The sequence below is a fragment of the Telmatherina bonti genome (assembly GCF_933228915.1).
Source record: "Telmatherina bonti genome assembly, chromosome: 14".
Classification (NCBI taxonomy): Eukaryota; Metazoa; Chordata; class Actinopteri; order Atheriniformes; family Telmatherinidae; genus Telmatherina; species Telmatherina bonti.
In genome coordinates, this window is record NC_136612.1 from 32,697,262 (window position 1) to 32,718,694 (window position 21,433).

Below are 21,433 nucleotides of genomic sequence, written 5' to 3' on the forward strand. Positions count from 1 at the left end.
TCTCGACTCAGTTTCAAGGCACACATCATCAGAGCTTTATTGCCACTGAGAGGATCCAAGGTAACGTGAAAGGTTTTTAACCACAGAAAGGGGTCATATCGCCACAAGGTCTCCTCCAGTTTCTTTTCTTATCTCACTTTCTTTCATTTACTGTCCAAATCTTGAGTAAAAACAGAGATTGTGAAGCAACAGTCATGTCATCCCTCCTTCCAGCGTTTCCTCTCAAGTCAAGCCTTTAAGTTGTGCAGAAAAAGGGGCATTCACACTTTATAAATAAGACGAGATGTCAGATGACATCTTGAAAATTTGATATTTGCGGGACAGGTTCAGCTGTCAGATGCTATTCCTTCTCCTTTTTGACACACACTGGTCAGGTAGCATCCATATAACACAGAGGAAAATGACTGAAATAAGCCCTGTTGATAAAAATCAATTCAACAGACAGCTTTGTTATTAATAAAGTATCCTGTTTACTTTACTTTGAGTCGCTTTACTTCAAAATTAAACAGTTTTGATAAACAGCAAAGGCTTCTAATATATCTGAAACTCTTGCTCTTCAGAACTCAGGACATAGTCATGAAAAACAAAATGTATTTTTCATGAGTTGAATTTGTGCTTGTGTTCTGTCAAAGTGTCAAAATGTCATTGCATATAGAGCAAATGTAATATTGTAAGTTTTTACACTGTGTCACTTTTTGCATCAGACGATTATTCATTGTGTCGCTACATTTTCCCAGCTGCAGACTGCATTCATGTAATTGTCTGATGGAAAAGTGATGCAGAGTAAAGATCCATGATGAAGTTCTCTCTCAACCCGCTGGAAGACTTAGAGGTTTGAGATGTTTTAGATGGGTTGTTCTTCTGCCTCTTTCTGATTTTGCAGACTGAAAGTGCTCTGACTGCCTCGTCTAATTGATGTAGGTAAGAAACTGTCTGCTTGTCAGTATTGCACATTGTACCAAGTCAACAGCAACCTAAACCACAAGAATGCAGAGCTTAAACCTGCGCTGCACAGTGGAGTCTCTGCACAGTGCAAAGGTTCTTGGCTCATCCCTGGGTAGGAAGTTGAGTGTGGTATTTCCATGTTTCCTCTTGCATGTGTACATTATCTTTGGGTACTCCGAAAATCTAGAAATGTGCATGTTAGAACATGTAAATATTTGTCCATAACCTCCACTTATCTGAGGTCAAGTGAAGAGGAGGCAGATTAAGTAGAAAAGTTTAAATTTCCTTCTCTCTGGCCTCTTGTTCCAGTTCATCCAGAGAGATCTTGGGATCTTCACAGGTCAGTCGTGACACATAGTCCCTTTAGTGTGTCTTAAGTCTTCCCCTGGCCCTTTTTCTTATGAGATATACCCTGAATACATCAATAGGAGGCATCTTAACCAGATATGCTACCCTTCTCATCTGGCTACTCTTGATGTGGGGGAGCAGCAGCTCTACCCTGTATCCCGGTATCAACGCTGTCCTGTATCTAAGGAAGAAAGCAACTTATTTCCACCTCTTCCTTCTGCAGTCCCTACCCACAGCTCCTCACCAGAGGTGAAGGTTGGAATGTAGATTGACCAGAAAATCAATAGCTTTGCCTTTAGGTTTAGCTTCTTCTCCACCATGACAGACAGATACAGAGTTCACATCACTGCAGATGTCAGCCTCCTGTTCCATCCTTCTCATCTTCCTGAGCAAGATCCTGAGATACTTAAACTTGTCTGTTAGGGGCATGATCTCTTTCCCAACCTGGGCACTCAACCCTTTTCCAGCTAGGTGCAGATTCTTATCTGCAGCTTCTTCATACTTGGCTGTACTTGGCTTCAACTCCCATCTCAGTGAGGGAGTTGAAGATCATTGCCCAATGAAGCCCACAGAAGCACACAATCCTGAGTCCACCATATTGGACCCTGTCAACACAACATCTGTGCCAAGAAATGCTGCCAGTAAATGTTATGAATGGAATTGTTGACAAAGGGTAGTCCTGGTGGAATCCAACCCTCACCAGAAACAGATCAAACTTACTGCAAGCAGTGCTCTCACATGGCCAATGAAACCAGGTCCCGAACCCCATAATCCCAAAGCAACCCCCAACCTTATGCCACATTTCCACCAAAAGGAATGGGTTGCAGGATGGAACAATTACCTGTATCCTTGTTACATTCTTGCTGCCAACCTGGGAGGCATAGTATCATGTGGATTGTGACAAATGCCTCAGCTACATGATGACACCATCACATTGCAATACCTTCCTTGATCAATTTCTCTCAAGACCTCCTAACCCCCAATGATCCCAAGGAAAGTGCGGACCCCAGTGCTCTTGCATACAAAAGTGCTTTATATCACCATTTTAAACAACAACAAAAAATATCTGTTGCTCTAAACAAAAACCTATTCTGCTTTGTTTTTTATGCCAGGTCACATGGGAAGTGACTTTTTTTTTTTTCAACAAATCAGAGGATTACAATTTGTCAAGCTCCACCCTTTTGGATCAGATCAGTTAGATTGGTCGCCCAACAGAAGGGTCCCAAAAAAGTTGGATGGGTCAGGTTGGAAATCAGGCTACTCTTCCCAGTTTTCATGCGGGGAAACACAAAGAAATGCATCCCAGAAGACCCTGGTGGGAACCAGGCTTTCAGTACATGGTTAGATGCATTCTCTGAGTCCACAAAGCAAAACTCCCACACTCCCTTCAGGACCCTGTTGAGAGTACTGAGTGGGCCAATGATACACATTTGCTCCATTGAAGTTTCATTAAAGGTTTAGAAGAAAATGAGTATAGATTCAAAATGATCTGTTTGATCTCGCAGTTGAAGGCTGGGAGGAAGAGACTTCTCATGTAGAAAACTCAGGACTCCACCAATGACCCCATGAATGACTATGTAAGGAATGAGGAAGCTGTTTTTTTCAGAAGTTAACATTATCGACATACATTCTCGTATAGCTCAAATTAGAGGGTTGTTCACCTTAACTACACTATACTCTACTCAGTCTCTTTTTCATTTGCAGACAACAGGAGCAGATGCTGGTCTTCCATATATAAAATATATCTCCAGCTCTTTGATGAAATCTGTGTGGAGTTCTACATAAAAGCGTGAATTGAAATGTATCGGCTGCTATTTTTAGAAGCAGAGTTTTATCACCCGGCTCTCAGTGGCAGCAGACGGCCAGATATACTGAAATCAATCTCAGAAACATCAAGCACTGAAATACAAAATGGTGTTTGGTCCCTGTTCAGCTTCCTTAATTGCATTTGTCTTCAGGAGAGGCTGTCTCTGCTGTGTTCCTCTCAAAGGCCTGCTGGAGTTTTCTTAAGTGGTTTTCTCTAAATCAAAATAGGACCATATATGACTCAGCAAAAAACTCATCATTAGATATCATTCAATTATTTATTGCAAGTGTGAAAATTGGCCACCAAGTGGATTCTTTTGTGGAAAGACTTGCAGGAGAAGCCAAATATGTCCATGGACTTGTTCTCTGGGCTGAATTCTCACCTAAAGAACCATGTTCATGCAGAGAGATCAAACTCACTCCTCTAGGTCAGATATCACACCTTCACCCTTTTAAGCAGGCTCTAGAAAATGTATCTTATTTCTATAACATTTTGCATAACAAAACCTTTCCAGTTTCTTTTTCTCGTCTTGTAGAATTATTAAAATCGAGTTTTTTCTCAGTTTTTAAACATGCAGATAATCTAGAAGTTCAGATATGAAGGAAAATGTTGTGTAAAGCAGTGACACGTCTTTCTGAAAGCTCATATAATGAGGCAAGTTCTCAACGAAATTGCTTGAGATCCATGTGAATATGCTCATTTGCTTTCATGCAAAGACTTAAATAAGGAGGCTGATACCAGTGAGTAAGGTATAAGCAGCAGAGGTCTGGTTGCCTGGCAACCACAGAAAACTCATGGATGTGAGCAACACAGTCAAATTACATTTTAACTGGGTCTCCATCTTCAAAATGTGCCCATTTCAGCTGTGCTATTATTATTATTATTATTATTATTATTGTTGTTGTTGTTGTTGTTGTTGTTGTTGTTGTTGTTGTTATTATTGTTGTTGTTATTTAGATTAATTTAGTTGTTTGAATTTAATTATGCAATTTACACATTTTTTTAATAAAAAAAAAAACAAAAAACAAGAAATCATTTTATTATTTTATTCTTTGATTATTTGAAGGGACATTGTGAAAGAAATACTCCCATCTAATGCTGAAATCATGTCTCACATTCAAACAAATAAAGTATTCTAGTTCCAACTGCAACAACTGGCTGACATGGATCAAAAAGCCTCAACAACACAAATGAAACTTGCATGTGGGAAGACTTTATAAGCTGCATTTATGGTTACGTGTTTAGTGTGACTTTAAGATATTGAAGCCACATAAACATACATTTCTGTAGCAATGAGGCTGCCCATGCTAACGAGCAACATTATCTAACAAAACAATAAAAACAGTTAGCTTTAGGCTAACTTGGGCAGTACAGTTGACTTACTGGTGGGGGAAAAAGCTGCAACTTTAGCATCCCTTTTAAAATCTTTCTCCTTCTTCAGCTCCATCCACTTGGGGAAAGCTAGCGCCATGTTGATCCTCCTTTCTGGATGCTCTTGTCATGTTACCTTATAAGTGTCATTTTCCTCTTTCTTGGCAGTGGTGAAAATGGTTCCAGCGCTGCTGCAGCATATGCTGCCCCTGCAGATTTGAAGAGATCGTAATAAACCACTGATAACTATATTTAATGATACATTTTCTGACCATAAACAACAGAATGTTTTACAAAATTTTTAAATAAATTAAATCAATTGCAATTTTGCCTGTCGCCCAAAGCCTGCTGGGATAGGCTCCAGCTTCCCCACGACCCTGAATTGGATTAAGCGGTTCCGAAAATGAATGAATAAATGAATGAACAATTGCAATTTTTACCAACTACAAAAAATTTATTTAAAAAACAATGAAGAAATTTTTTTATGTAATAGCCAGCATTGCATGTGAAAATGACCCTCGTTGTTTCGGATGTGATTAAAAGAAACTGTCCTGCTGGGAAAACCAAACCACTGCTACATGTGTAAGGTTGTGTACAAAGTGCAAAAGAAATGGACAATTACAGCAGGTGTCCCGACTTTATTGTTTTCAAACAAAATTGGAGAAGATGTCTGACTGATGAATTATCATGACCATGAGACTGAGTCATCACCCTTTGCTGGTTACCAGTGAACAAAGATGAGGAGCCACTTTGAATGGAAGGAGAAAGAAAGAATGGAGGCGGTGATTTTTATCAGCCCACATTATGTTCTGCTGGGTTGTTTTATTCTTTATTTTTGCACAAGAGCCTGCATTCACTGAATCTCTGGACAGGTGCAAAGAAAGGCAATAATACGGGATACTTTCATATTCTGTGTTCTGTGTTTTTGATCTTGGTTTCTTGTTGTGTTTCTTAGTTCTAGTTTCCTGTTTTAGTTTGTAGTTTTCCTACTTCCTTTATGTCCAGTTTCCTGTTTTACGTTCCTCTTCATCAGCTCACCTGGTCTCATTAGTTAAATCATTCCACCTGTGTCTTGTTATGTTTGTGTGTGGGTATGAACTCCTTGGTTTCTGTTCCCTGTCACTGGATCATTGTGTTAATCAACCCATAGTCTCTTGTGTTAACTTATCCTTAGTTCCCTGTGTTACTTTCTAGTGTTAACTCCCCGAGTCTGTTTTGTTTTGAAATTAAAAACCTCTTAGTTCTGCAAGCCAGGGTCTGCTCTCCTGCTTTTGGGTCCGTACCTCCACTACCAATTATGACAGGCATCACATCTCTCAACATCTTAAAACGACGGTAGCCTAAAACACAGATTTTTTGTTTTAAACTGTCTTTTTCTTTCTTTTCTCCTCAGTTTTTCCGGTAAGATTAAGACACTTTTGTGTCAAAGTAATTTGACTCAAAGTCAGTTGTGCTGATTTCTCAAATGGGGCATTATGTAACATTTTCTTTGTTTAATGGACAAAATCCACATCTGTCCAGTAAACAATTCTGTTTTTCTTACCTGTCAAAAGCCAGCTGATCTGAACTCGTTGATTAATACGTTGCTATGGTGATGCCCCGTAATAGATTGAGCTTACAGTAATTTAACTCGCCGAACTCTGTCGGTGTATATATGAAAATAATGAAAACTGACAATGGCATATATGTGTTCATTGGATAGCCCAGGATGGAATAATGTTTTGTTTTTGTTTTGTTTTTTTTGTCTTGTCCAGCATTTAAGCAAACAGAATGATGGTCTGGATGTTGTGTTCTGCTGAGCAATCATGTTTTTAACAAGTCATCTTCATGCCATGAATCTGTTCTGCTCATGCACTCCAGTATTAGATGATATGGTTTCACCGGTGTTGTCGAGGCTTTTAAATACACTGCTGTTGCTACAGTAGGTGTTGAATAAGGTAAGGTGCTGGAATGCATTTTTTGTTTAAATGTGATCTACAAATTCAATATAAGATGGGAGTAATTCTTAAGTCCCTTTAATATAAATAGTAAAAGGCAGAGTTCTGAATGCTTCATTTGGATCTCCAAACCTCTCAGAACAAGATAGTGGAAAGCCATTGCCCCATCATGCAGAGTATAAATTACCTTTAAATGCCTGAAGAAGACAACATGATAATCAAACCGCCTCCCATTAGCTCTTAATTCAACCTCAGAGCGTGATAAAGACATGTAAAAACTGATGGGAGATGTAAGGATGAAGCTGCTGAAGCACCGAAACATATTTTTACCAAATATTTTACAAAATGTTCATCAGATACTTCATCTAAAACAATCCTCTCGCAGTTAAATAGAATTCACAAATGTTACATCTATGAGACAATGTTTGCATGCAGGAAGAGTATGCAGCCCAGTATGAAAGCAGTGGCATCATTTTGTCATGAAAACTGAAGCAAATAAAGGCTCAGATGAGTCCTAATTATGCCATTTTTAAAAACAAAATTGCGGGATATGTTTTAATTCAGACCACATTATCCTGCTGGCAGAAAAAAATACATTAATCTACATTAATAGGGCTTTGCCCAGGCAGTACACAGACAAAAATATCAATGAAATGCTCCACAGTGTTGGCCATGCAAGCATATATCCATTACATCTACAGCTATCAAGTCATAACAAACAAGCATTTCAGCGGGTCCTCGAGCTCACATCCAATATCACCTGCCTGAAATATGAAAAAATACAAAACACTGGAGTGTTTGCCCTGTTTAGAAGTGTCCAACAAACTAAGTATCATTTTAATTGCAAATATCATCTAAAGAAAGTCTTAAAGTAAGCTAAATTTGACACCATGGTGGGCAAAGGTCAGAACAGCAATGAAAATTAACTATATTATAACAAAAGACAAAACTGTAACAAAATTCATCCATCCATTTTCTTCACTGCTTTGTCCATTTCAGGGCTGCGAGAAGCTGGAGCCTATGCCAGCAATCCCAACAACAAAGGTGAAAAATTAACCCTTTAACAACTGACCCAAAAAATGTACAGAATGGTTTTTAATCTGTAGTCTTTATTTGTTTGTTGAACAAACTGTACAAAAATTTAGCAGAATTTGCAAATCAAAATGGTATTGTACCAATTGAAATGTCAGATTCATTGTAGTGCAAAATATATCCACCAGAGGGCAGTAGTCAGGTATCATATTACAAACAACAGGGTTTGGATTAAAGTTTTTTTTTTTACCATGGTGATGCAATAGGTCTCAGAAATGTGTGCTAGGATACCCATCACGCCCCACAACCACAAACTCCGAACCAACAGGGAATCAAATTACATCAGAGATCACATATGAGGAGTCCAGCACCGTCTTTTTCTGTTTGATGCTTTATGTATGTCTTGACACAACACATCATAAGCAGTGGAAAAAGACTGAAGTTTAAATCTGCAGCAGGTCATTAATGATACTCTTTGTGATCTGAGTTTTTAACTGGAGCTGAGTTTTCTCTCTTTCCTCTCAGTTCATTTAATACATCCAGCTTCACGATGAACAACAGCAGCACATCCAAACTGAAAAGCTGTACACTCATGCACAATTACAGTACTGATTATTCTAAACATAGAAATGGGATTTCAGAGGATCTTTAATAAGAAAAGAGGGAAAAAAATGGTTTAAAATCTCTCATTTAGTTAAAAGGCCATAAACACAAGCATGGGACTGAGGCAGGCAATCAAAGTAAAAAGCAATTAAAGGTGTGGAAAGTTCGAATAAAATAAAAACAACTAAATGAGAAGCTTAAAATACAGCAGAAACAATCAAGGCATGATGTGGATGTGGATGGAAACCAAGAAAACCCTGAAATTAACATCCATGCATCCAGGCAATGAACCGCCTTCCCGAGACGCACCGCATTCTTTCCATGAAAAACGATGCACGGTAAAGAACAACTCGTGTTTAAAATCCCAGTAACTAGCAAAAGAAACTTTGTTGTCGCCAGACCAGACAGGTGCCGCATTAGACATGATCCCTGTGGACACAATCTGCCACATGCTAGTCCAACCGCTACCAAAGCAGCTAGCCGCAGATTTTACTTAAAACAATTAAAGATAGAAACTTCCTCGTATGTAAACACACGTTTCTATTCCTCGATGATGAGCTGATTCATGTGATAGTTTTACTTTTTAGCGGATGAGTTGTAATGAAATAAATAAAACACAGCTACTCTGGTAGTGGCAATGAAAAATACTTTGAAAGCACTCATTTTGTTATGCTCAGACGGCATCTGCGCCTGCATCCTGCTTCCGACAAGATCCGGTTTTACTCAAGTAAGCAGGAAAAGGAGAACGCAAAACTGCCACTGAAGTAAAATATAAAAGCCGTTGCTGGTCAGCTGATTATTGCAGCTGTAGTTGCTGCTTCAACTATCTCAGTACCCCACCCCAACCCTCCCCTCGCCCGGGGATTCTGATTGGGCTACAGACCCTGACTGTGTCTGAATGTCTGAAATGTTCCCTAGTTCCTCATTTACTACACAGGGCAACACCACAATAGTGCACTCATTCAGTCGGCAATTCAGACACAAAGCTTGATATTTTCTACTCATAGCAGATCAGTGACCACCGACTGACACCATGGCAACCACTACATGTCATTCCAAATCCAGTCCAAATGAGTGCGAAAATGTTTTTTCTTATATTGTATTTTATTCTTTCTCTGTAGCATATTTATTAAAAAAATAAGGATATAAAATGAATGATTTTTTTTTTTTATTGGCACCAGTTGAATTCTCCAGGGACCCACTCAAATCATCTCCTGTGGATCCCGGGGACTCGCTACATTAAAAAACATCAACATTGCTGAAGACCACTGTTAAGTCAGAAAAACAAGTTGCATTGCATCATGTATGATGTTCTATCACATCCAACCAGATTATGTCAAATAATATAATTTCATATGATTTGTATCCTGCCATAATATCTCAACGTTTGAATAACAAAAGTCAAAACTATACTTGACAAACTAAAGTCAAAGTTGAAAGACATGGAAACTATCCATCCATCCATCCATTTTCTGCTGCTTATCCAGGGTTGTGTCGCTGGGGCAGCAGCCTAAAGCCCAGACTTCCCTCTCCCCAGCCACATTTGCCAACTGGCGGTGGGGATGCCAAGGTGTTCCCAGGCCAGTCGAGCCAAAACTCCTCCACTTGAGGCAGGACCTGACTCCCGACCCGGAGAGGTCAATCCACCCTATTCCAGCTGAGAACCATGGTCTCAGATTTGGAGGCTCTGATTCTCATCCCAGCCGCTTCATACTCGGCTTCAAATTGCTCAAGGGAGAGCTGGAGATCACGGTCAGATGAAGGACAGCTCATACTAGGGGGTCTGGTACCCCATATTCCCGAAGTACCCCCCACAGGAGTCTCCAAGGGACATGGTTGAATGCCTTCTCATAGTCAAAGCACATGTAGACTGGTTGGGCAAATTCCCATGCCCCCTCCAGGACCCCAAAGAGGCTGGTCCGCATGGAACATGGAAACCATCATGTTTAAAAGAAGAACCACCAGCAATCCTCCTCTCTCCCTGCAGTCCATCAGCACCGAGCAACTTCTCTGCTGTGACCAAAACGATAAAGCAGTGAGCCCAGAGAAGCCACTGACCATGAACCATCAGATCTGCTGGAGTGTGGCTCTCTTTGTTCTTTGTCCAATTATCAGACTGGGAGAACAAATCTGTCAGAAATGAGACATGGCTGCACTATTGATCTGTTTATGCAGTCCAAACTTTCTGCCTTTCCCCCAGCATCTCTAAGCACTGCCTCTGTCTCTGTCATGCCACAGCAGGGAAGGAACAGTGCAGATCATTGACGTCAAGAAGGCCCAAAGTCCCTTCGGAGGCCAACAGCAACTCATAGATGCTTCGTTTTTCCATAACTGCTGAAAGCGCGTGTCCTCATTCCAATGTTTTGGTGTTGTGATTATCCAACAATGAAAATGCTTAGAATAAAAGCGACCTTTCACGTTCCACTCTGCAAGCATGGTAGAAAATGGATAAATCACACAAACAACTTGAGCATGTATCTGTCTGATCTTTTGGTAATTCCTTTAGTCGGGAACTGGTGTGCTATCATGCAGCTTTATTTCATACCAGAGATGCTTAATGTGCAGAGATCACATTGGACCAGTTGCTGCTTTATGCCTTGTAGAAGAATTTTATCATTCCTCTCAATCAGGAAAGTGTGTAAGAGTGAAGATGCCCGGAGGGAGACTCTGCTCCATGAACAAACTTTGTAAGGTAGGAGGGTCCCGTCACATTCACTTATGAAAACTCTTGATCGACACAGAGAGACCTAAACCAGTTTCATCTGGTCTCTGTGTACTTTCAAGAGTTCATCTTAGACCATTTTCTGCCATCATACCTCAAATGACCCAAACTGAATAACTTTTATCTTACTACAGCCTCCTTTTCAGCATTTTAAGTTGGTGAAATTCATTTAAAGTCAGTTTAAATTGGCATTAGATGAGTTTCACACCACAGAAAACCATTAACCAATGAGTCAAATATGAATGATTTAAAAAAAAAAAAGTAAATAAAATTAGGAGTAAAATTGTGATGAAATGAGAAGTAACCTCTTCTCTGAGATGCAGGCGTGTTTCGAATGAGAGTGATGACTGACGGCTCTCAGACTGGTTTAAATGAGCTGCGGTGTACAAAGCAGGGAAACAAAGCTAAAAGGGTGAGAGGTGATATCACAAACACAAAATATTTTCATCATTTTACAGCAGCTGATGGATTCATATTCAATCTAATGCAACAAAATGAGCATTTTCACACGAGTCCTGCAGAATTCCTGTAATATGTGCAGAGAATTAGTCTGAACGACTGCATATGTGCCTGTTATTAGAAATGTGTGTGGAAAGTATCACCCAAAACAGTTTCCACTTTCTGCTGTTGCTTTGAACTGGTCCACATCATACCCATCACCACCAGGTAGCTCTGTGACAACCATAGACTGTATATAAAGAGATGGACGGAGCCTCTGTGACATCACCCATAGATTTCTGAAGAGCTGAATTGAAGCTCGTTGGGCGGTTCCTACCATCGCCATCTTGGCAGCGTCATGCGCGTCGTCTCGCCTGGAAAATACAAATATGGGCAAAGAGGTGGAGCTGAGAGGGGAGCCGTGAGCGTCATGGTGGATGATTGACATCGAGCGAACTCAGAGCTTTCTGTAGCTAAGAGCTAACCGAGCTAACCCCGAGATAACGGGAGCTAACCAGGTAACAGAGGTAAGCGGCTAAAGCTAAGTCACGTTGTTAACCGGCTAAAAACCGCCGTTGTTCTACGTTCTTCTTACTTGAAGCCGGAGATTGGTACCTGTCAACCAAAAGGACCTAAATATGCCGAACTTCGATTTTAAATTACTTTTAAACGGACACGTCAGAAAAAAATTCACTCCCCCCACAGTTGTCATGAAGGTAAACCTGACCTATTAACCTGAAAATGGATTTTTGTACCAGGCTGTAAACATGTTCATTTCTGCCGTGAAGTCTTTTTAACATGGGAGTCTATGGGGATTTGCTCTGTTTTGGCGCCAGCCCCTAGCGGATGAAGGGGAAACTGCAGTTTTATGCACTTCCGCATAGGCTTCACTTTTAACTGCCGGAGATTGCCGCTTGGTGACAACCCTTCCCAAGTGTGGACAACAAGTAAACAAAGTCTGAGGCCCCAGTATGCCCACAGAGGGCACCTATGCTTGGAGGGTGGAGGGTCTGTACCCTGGAAAATTGGAAAACACTTGACACAGTTCTAAACAAGCTCTGCACATGTCTACTATACACACATTGATTTGAATCATATGTGTTGGTTTATACTCACTTCACTTCTTTTGGCCGGGCCCAGTGGAACTCGCTATGCCACAGAATCAGCTTTTTTGATTAATTGAACAGTTGATGTTTTTTACCTTAGCTTATAACTAATTCTTGGTTTTTATTTCTTTCCTCGTGAAATGAACCTTTTTCACCTTTTAGTTATTAAATTCTGTATTTATTATTTTAGTTATGTAATTGTTTATTTCCAAACTGCAAGCTGATGAAGAAGCCTTTTTAATTCTGTTAGGCATATTGACACATGTTGGTCTTATTTGTTGCTTGTGTTTGTCGATTGTTTTTATTCATTTTGTCATATTTTCCTCGTGGCGTTGTTTCCACATTGCGAGCTATGCCTGCTCTGACCGCATGTTTTGTTACCATGGTGATTGTCCTGCTCTGGGTAGTGGGACTGTGAACCACAGCCCTGCAGTTAAAACCATGTATTATCATTTCCTCACCTCGTGGGATATGACTTTATCATTACTACGTCATTCAGACTTTGTAACATCATGGCCGAGCGTCTTTTTATTTTTCTCTGCTTCTTCAAGCTAGCAGCTAACAGCTAGCTGCTAGCTGCTGAAGCAAATCCTCAAACTGTCCAACGGACGACCTAAAGTCCATCCTGAAGCGGCCGTGGTCCAGTTTCAGCTACTGGACGCATGAAGTCCTCCTCTTTCTTCCAGAAGAGGATGAACTCAGTGGCTTTTTTTTCTTTTCTTTTGCTTTTATGATTTTACATATTTCCGCTACAAACAGACACCAAGGAGGCTGAAGACGGGTGCATACACCAGATAAAGGTTTACCACCTTCCTTAAAGCTAAGAGCAATGAAAGCTATATTCTAACTATTTAATGTGTTCATTAGATTTTAGCTTGAATGTCTGTATGCTAAAGGTTGTACTGATTAGCTTGCTTTGCTTTAACCACACAGGAACACTTATAATGATTTTAAATTGACAGGATGTTGTTAAATTTGACCGACCTGCCTTAGTTTAATTTATTCTGCAACAAAAATGGTTTCAATCAAAAGTAAACAGATCTTATTTGTATTTGCTTTGATATAAAAACAGCAGGATTAGTTGAATTTGCTGTACATTTCCAGATCCCTTGTTCTATATGTGCTGACATTAACAGTGGGATCATGGAGATTAACTAGGCAACGCAGGGAGTGACACTTCTCAGGAAAGTTGCATTAGAAACCTGTTGGCAAAGCTTATCTGTTCCATGCTTTGTAAAGGAAATCATTGTTAAGAATAATCTTAGATTAGAGCAGCTGGTATGAAAACAGACAAACAGAGAGAACTGCAAACAAGACATTATCTGGATTACCAGGGGTGAAGACCCTTCATGCTGCAGTTCTACGCCTTCACCTCTGGATTTACTCAACAAAAAGCTGTAAATATGCAAAGCAGATTAATTACTTTCCTGTGCAGGAAGGGTCTCCACGCTTCAATAAATCAGCAGTGTATTCGCTGAAATGTGATTTGTCTCTCGATGGCTGCACAAGTTTTATTGATAATTTTCTCAGGAGTTAACAAGGCTCTTCGTGAGGCTTCATTTGGCCAAAGCATTTCAGTTTAATCCACAGCCTGAAAAAAAACTAAGTAAAATGCTAGTTTTGGAGTTGTTAGAGCATCTTAGTTCTGGTGGCTTTAACTGGAGGGTGTGCACGCTGCACTTCCAAGTCCACAGTTCATTTGAATCCAGGACTAAAACCCTCTGCAAAACCAACAAAGTCAGCATTCTGAGTGAAGAAGTGGCTTATTATGTCTAATCCCTGGCAACTCTCAGTGTTTGCATCATCAAATAGGATTAGACAAACACCTGGATCTTGTTTTACCACTTTACTGGCTCAACTTTTAACTAGCGAACAAGATATCCTATGCCTGTGATGTGATAGCGCTTTCACACAGGTTCTTTCAGGCAAGCTTTTTGTTGTATTTAGATTTTATATGATTAGAAAGTAAATGTAATATTACAAACACTGGCTAAATTCAAGGGCCGGGATAAATTTGACTTTTGCTTTTGATACTTCGTCCTATTTATGATGAAATCTTTATTCTCGTCTTGCACAGGATACCTGTTTTCCATCTCTTTTCAACACACGAGAAAATGTTTGACAGGAGCATAACAGCACTCATACTTCTGCCGCACTTTATGACAGAAATTATTAGTTACTTTAACATACATATATACATATATAAATATATATATATATATATATATATATATATATATATATATATATATATATATATATATATATATATATATATATATGTATATATATATATATATATATATATATATATATATATACATATGTATGTATGTATATGTATATATATACATATATACATACAAAATGCTGAATTAATAATTAAATCTTAACAGTATTATACAGAATACACCAAATGAGGAGCTGAAATCAAAAAGAATAATTGTTTTAACTGTGGACTTTCAGATTTTCAGTCAATTATTTCTGGGTTCTCACTAAAACCTCATGAAAATATTCTTATACATGTAAACTTGATCAAACACACATTTATGATCCTTCAGCTTCACCAGAAGAAAACTCCCTGAAATGATAAAGATGATCAAGCAAATGGGGCACGGTGAATAAAATACAGAGAATTAGGCAGATACGTCGCATTGGATGGAAATGAATTCCTCATGTGCAGCTTCATGGTACATCAAAATGAAGTGACGTCTGGTTATTAATAAAACAATTAAAAGCAGCAACGGTTCAAGACACCAAACCTGGATTTAAGTTTTCTTCGCCCACATACCACATCGCATGACCACACTGCCCTCTGCTGGAGGAAGCAGCTCATCACAAGCTCCACAATGTCAGATGGCTCTGCAGGATGGAGCTTTTAAAACAGTAATCAAATGAAATCATTCAGGAGGTTCGGTGTTGGCTAAGTACATGTGCTGAGGAGCCATTTTCACAGCTTAGCGGCTCTCTGTAGGACATGATTGCATTAAAGCGTGATCTCATGTTCCGATCAATGACCACATACTGACACTTGTCTCTGGAAGAGTGTACGCGCCAGCAAAGACACATATATAATCCCAAGGCTGTTTAGTGGAAGCAGGAGTGTCATGTTGCAAAAAGCATCCCTCTTGTCTTCCCTCCTGCGTCGTCTGCGGCAGGAAATGTTAGAAGCTGAGCAACCAGACGTGGAGAGCATCCTGAAGTCAACCTGGATGCTCTCCTCTTTCTGAGGGTTGATCTCTGCTACAAACATTTAATTGATTTTACGTTCAATGAGCCAAACTACTGCCTGGGGTACTTTGCAATCAATGTTGGAAAGTTTGTGTGTGGGCACCTGCATAGATCCAACTACAACAGAGAATCATTTCCTATTCGGTGCCCTGCCCTGCTTCTCTTGTTCCGGCCAACAGAGGCAGATATTTTCCACTCACTGTGGTGTCCCGGAAAAATATCAGGCATCTTTAACAGAAAGACACCACCCGAACCGTTTGTGGAGTTCACAGAAATTATTTTCGAGCCCAACGAAGATGTCTAAGTGGTTTGAGGTCAGTAGATGTCCTCTGGGGACCTGAAGGCAGGCTTCTCGCCCTGGATGCCACATCAGGACAGACCGCCTGCGATGGTGTGCGATGGTGAGATGATGGTGTTTCTTGAGGAGGTGGAGAAAGCGTCGGAGGGTGGGTAAGCTGTTGTTCAGTGGGAATCTGCATTTTACTGGTTTCTCTGGTTAGAGGGGGGGGGTGAAAGTTCTGCTCATCTTCTCCTTCTCACTTCTGGATGTTTCCTCGTCTTTATGTGGCTTTAACCTTGTTGATTCAGGCTTGATACAGATTTTAAAGGTAGGTGTTTGTCTTTACTCCAGTTTGCCTGCTTGCAGAGGAAAAACGTGGGAAAATGGTGATTTATGTTTAATTTAGGGAAATCATTTCTAATTTCTTAGTTATATCTACTCGTTTAGACATACAGCTTATGAAAGCGGATCATTTTATGAGGATTAAAGATGAGCCTTGAACCTTTTGGGATTGAATATTGACAGGACATCAGAGACTAAGATGGGCGTAGGCACTGTGATCTAGTTCATTGATTTGTTTATACTTATTTTTAATCTTCATCAGTATTTAAACTGGAACCTGTCAGTAACCTGTAGATCTCCCAACACACGGTGGAGATTACAATCCAACATTAGGCTGCAGCTTATCTTTCTCCATGTCTTTCTATTTGACTTTAGACATACTTTACAAAAAAAAAAAAATTCTCTTTAAGAAGTGAAATGAGTGATTGAGACTTTTATCTATTTAGGAAAATATTTACTTAATTCTCAGAATAGGAAGAAATTTGAGTCATTTCTCATAGACTTTAGTGAAATCTGACTTATTTTTACCATGACTAAGGTTCCCCCTGCTGGTCATTACATATACTGCAGGTTTGGGTGTTTTATATGCAGGTTTTGCTGGAGATCCATTCCCAAACCTGCACATACTGGAAGATACTCTCTCGGTACAGAGTTAGAGGGAGAATCTATTGCATCTGAATGCAAGAAATATTTGCAACAGATGATTCATATTTCCCCTGAAACGTGCACATACATTCATAACTGTTGTGTTTATTTCACTTTTTTATGCTACTTCTCATACCTCACTCTAATTTAAGTATTAAAATCATTACGTTTAATAAACCTGTATATTGTATCTTGCATTTTAGGTTTGCAGTTTACCATTATGTGTACATTTATTTATTTAAATCTTATTTTCTAATAGTTTTGATGCTTTTAACCAATACACACATTTTTTCATTTTATCTATTGATATTGACACCTAGTATTATAAAGTGACCTTGATTTTCTTGAAAGGCCCTTTAAATAAAAAGTATAATTATTATTTATTATTTTAGACATGTCAGATCATCATCATGTCCCGTCCACAGGTCAGTACTTAATGTGTCGTACTCATCGTCCTTCAGTGACAAGTAAAGTGAATTTCTAAGCTGTTTGTCAGTAAAATATGTCCGAGTAATGATCTAATCCTCTCCTGACTGAAGTGAAAAGATTTACACCTCTTTAACAGCAGAAAGAGCTGATCAGCAGAGAAAGTGGGGGTTTTATTGGTCAGTGCATTTCACCAAATAATGATTCAGAATTTATACAACAAACATCCTCTTTTCTGAAATCTGAGGATTTTCAGGACGTCAACTTTTTCCACAAATTTTAAAATTAGCCTGATGACTTCTGCAAACGTTCTTAGTGAATATGAACGGTGCACAATCCACCTGTATGTGATAAAGTTTGTGACTCGAAACAGAATAAATCTCATCTGGTCCTCGGCAGGTTTTAAAATAAGTGCAAACATCCTCAGTGGCGCATCAGTAAAAGACTTATCACAGTATTTCCGTTTGAATGAAAACTGCATAAAAATTTGTGTGAAAATTTCAATAAGCTTCATCATTCCATGACCGAGAACCATCATAGCCGCATTAAAGTGAAGTAATTGTCATTTTCTGTCCGGTTTTATGAGTTGTGGAGGCCTTTTGGTCCACTCATCCTTGCAGTGTTGCTTCGGTTCATTGAGGTTTGCAGTACCAGTTTCTGCTCAGTTTTCTGAGGATCCCACCAGAGCAGTTCTACCAGGTCGAGGTCTGGACTTCGACTAGATCACTGCAGCACCTTCTGTCGTCTCTTATGCAGTCATTCTGCTGCAGATCTGCTGCTGTGTTTAGGATCATTAGCTCTGTTCACACGGATCACTTTTGAACCGATCAAACCTCCAATCGCAATAAAAAACACGTCATGTAAACACCTCAGCTTGTCAGATCCGAAAGAATTTTCAATCCAACCTGGAGAGACGTGTTGTAAACCTTTCAACAGGAAAAACAAACCTGTATGCACCAATCCTGATCGTTTCTGTGGTGTTTGGTGTTTCTGTGCATGCTGGGTGATGTAAGGGCTTTCAGGAGAGACACATGTGGACTGTGTCGGATGCATTTTTGTTGGAAATTGAATGAAGTCAGGATTATTGAGCATCTTGACGGTAAAAAAAAAGAAAACAAATCTTCTGAGAAAACACTGTGCATGTTAAAAGCATGATAATCTTGTTAAATCTGTGCATCTGATCGGATCGCTTCATCTATCGTCCAGGTAAACATGTCAACTGGAATCTCTTTGGTTGATTTTAACTGGATACAAGAAATATTTCTCCATGTAAATTTAGCCATTTCTTCTTGCATGAGCCAGTTTTAGCAAAGCTTCAGCTATCAGACAGCTGCGCAGAGTTCGGATCATGCGGCTGCAATCAAGCCCAGATCATTAGCTTTCCGACACCGTGCTCGGCAGTTAGCATGAGGTGTTCGTGCTGATTTTCTGTGTTTGGTTTCTTCCCAACATGCAGCTGTGCAGGATGACCAAACATCTCCACTTTCTTCTAAAAGTCTTGCAGTTTAATCAGATGTAGCTTTGCAAACTGAAGCAACTCCTCCTCAGAGTGAACAGGTTTTCTCCTGCAACCCTTCCAAACAAGCAACTCTTCTTCAGTCTTTTGCCAACTTGACTGTCATGAAATGCAACTTAGCATGCTAACTGAGCTCTGGAGAGTCTGAGATACAGCCGCTGGAGTTTTATATTTGTAGTTTCTCACAGTTTAACTTTGGACTAATCTTGGTGGGATTTCCAGTTTTAGAAGATTAGCAGTAGTTTGGAAATGTTGGACCTTATAGCACATAAACGGATTGAAAGCAACAGTTGCTTCTCTTATGTCACTGCTGATGTCTTTCCTCCGTAGCATTTTGCTAACATGTCTGAATGCTGCAAACTGAAACTTTCATAAAGGAGCTCACAGTAAGGATTAATGATGAATAAAGTACATTAGATTAGCAGCGCCTGGTTGTTTCATATCCTCTGAATTCATGTTAAAGAAGCCAAGAAGGATTTAGTTCCTTTCACACATTTCTGCCCCCTCACGTACATATGGGGACGTCCGTTTCAAGCGTTGTCATACGTCGCCGCCCTCATTCTTCCATGCACCTTTATGTTGTCATGCTTGCTAAGTCAGTTCATCCACTAGAGGGCAGTGCTGAGTTCAGAGTCGAGTTCCACGTTTTGACACCCGTTGGTCGCAGTAAAGCTCAGCTCAAAAACACCAGAAGTAGAAGAATAAAACGACAACGTTTTTTGCTGTTCTCAGCTTTTTATTTGACATTTTCTGCATCGTCTTCTTCCTGTTGCTCTTCTTCTTCTCTGTTTTGTTCCTTTTGCTGGTTGCGTGTCAGCTTTCCAACTCAACACTGCCCCAGCATTTTCTGCTGGCATTCCCTCGCTTTCTGCATCCAGCAACGTTTAGCTGAACGCCTTTAAAACGGACCAAATTCTGCGTGCAACTGTCGCAAGAGAGGGACGAAACCGACCCTCTATCTGTGTATCCTGCTTCAAGCATAAACGGGCCATCAGATGCAGCCGTCTCTGGTAACATTTAGGATCAGGAAAAGCTCTTTGCCTTAAAATCCTTAAAATGAACAGATGAAAAGTAATCCATAAAATGAGGCAACACTGACATAATGATTACGCTTTAGTCCTGCTAGCATTAATAAGTTCAATATTCTGCCAGCTTTCACTGCCTTCACCTGTAATCCACCCTTTCTTGTTTTAGAAACACAGAAACAGTTTCTCCTGGAGACTAATCCTGACATGATATCACATTCACAGAATCACCCAGGAGGTCATGCCAGGCAGCCCGGAGAACATCCCCCTGGGAGAGTGCACGCTCTCCCAGTCCAAGGATCAGCTGACGCCCCCGAGCTACACAGCCAGCACCGTGTTTAGTCTTTCCCGCAGCGAGTCGCTCTGGACAACAGAGAACTCCAGTAAAAAATGTGAGGTCTTCTGGTTCCCCATCCACTTCATGTCCACCGGGGGCAGCTTCCTGGTCTGCGGCATCATCATCAGCGCCTTGTACTTTGCCGGCCACTGCAAGAAGGTCACCAACATTGTGGGACCGGCCCTGCTGTCCATTGGGCTGATGGTTTTCGTAGTGGGCGTGGTCCTGATTCCGATCACCAAGGAGAACAGGAAGCGGTCGGGTATGAAGAGGCCCATCAGCTACTACAGACCTCCAGTGTTTAATGTGTGATGGTATCGATGTGGATGTTTTTCCAGGAAACTTCAGGCCTAAAAATCTCCTCAGAGGAAACAACTTAAATGGCACACCAGATTGAAGTTAATCTTTTCAGCATGGGAATGAGTTACTCTGAGCCTCAGCTTGGCGATGTTCATGTTTACTGCCCTGATTTACCAGAATTGACAACACAATCGCAGTCTTAATAGTGCATGACAACATTTGCATTAGCTTTTGCAACTAATGTGGAAGCACAAGAACAACGAGGTGGTGTGTAAAATGCAATTATTCACACATTCACACACAATTTAGCAAAGAGGGCAGAGAGCAAAGAGACCTCCTGAATATTTATGAAAGGGAGAAATGGACAATGTGGGGTTTCTAAAGCTGTGTGGCACAGTTCAGTGTTGATTCATGAATTATTAAAAGAGCTTATAATTGTCACTTTCCGGTTTACTGTCTCTGGTTACATCCGCTAAGTTGGTTGTGGTGAATCTGAGCCTCTGGAAGGGATACTTTCAATCTGAATGCTTTCAACCTTGAATTAAATGTGATAAATTTGGCTGCTGCAAAAAAAAAAAAAACATTTAAATAGGATTTAAATATTACATGGCTGGAAATTATAAGTAACCCCTCCAGACCCAGCATCCATTGTAACGTGCATGCAATATTAAGCAGTTTGGTCCAGTCAGAACGCTCTCTTTAGCACAGCAGAGGTTGTATTTAAAACAGCTAATCAATACTTGTGCACAAGCACAGAATCGCCAGGCTGCTTGAGGATGGACGCTCTCCCAGTGTTCTCACTCTACTACACAAGAAAGAGGCAGATTTTAAGGAAAAAAAGTGCTGGGCCAGGGGTGGAGCTAGAGTATTATTGGTGGGGGGGGCCAAGCACAGTGGCACAGAGAAATTTTTTTTTTTTTTAAAGGGCATAAATTTTAGGAATGTTAGGAAATAAGTGGTTCACTAACAAGGGTGCGCTGCAGGGGTGCACATCGGGTCTTGAAGAGGTGCGGGTTAGGCCT

General features: G+C 40.2%; 1 protein-coding gene across 1 annotated transcript; it reads left to right on the forward strand.

The window, feature by feature from the left end:
- Positions 1 to 20,012: 20,012 nt before the first annotated feature.
- pirt (phosphoinositide interacting regulator of transient receptor potential channels) lies at positions 20,013 to 20,423 on the forward strand (the record flags this gene model as incomplete). Its single annotated transcript, XM_079253139.1, has 1 exon — positions 20,013 to 20,423. The coding sequence occupies exon 1, from the start codon at positions 20,016 to 20,018 to the stop codon at positions 20,421 to 20,423; it is 408 nt and encodes a 135-aa protein (XP_079109265.1). The 5' UTR covers positions 20,013 to 20,015.
- Positions 20,424 to 21,433: the final 1,010 nt, after the last annotated feature.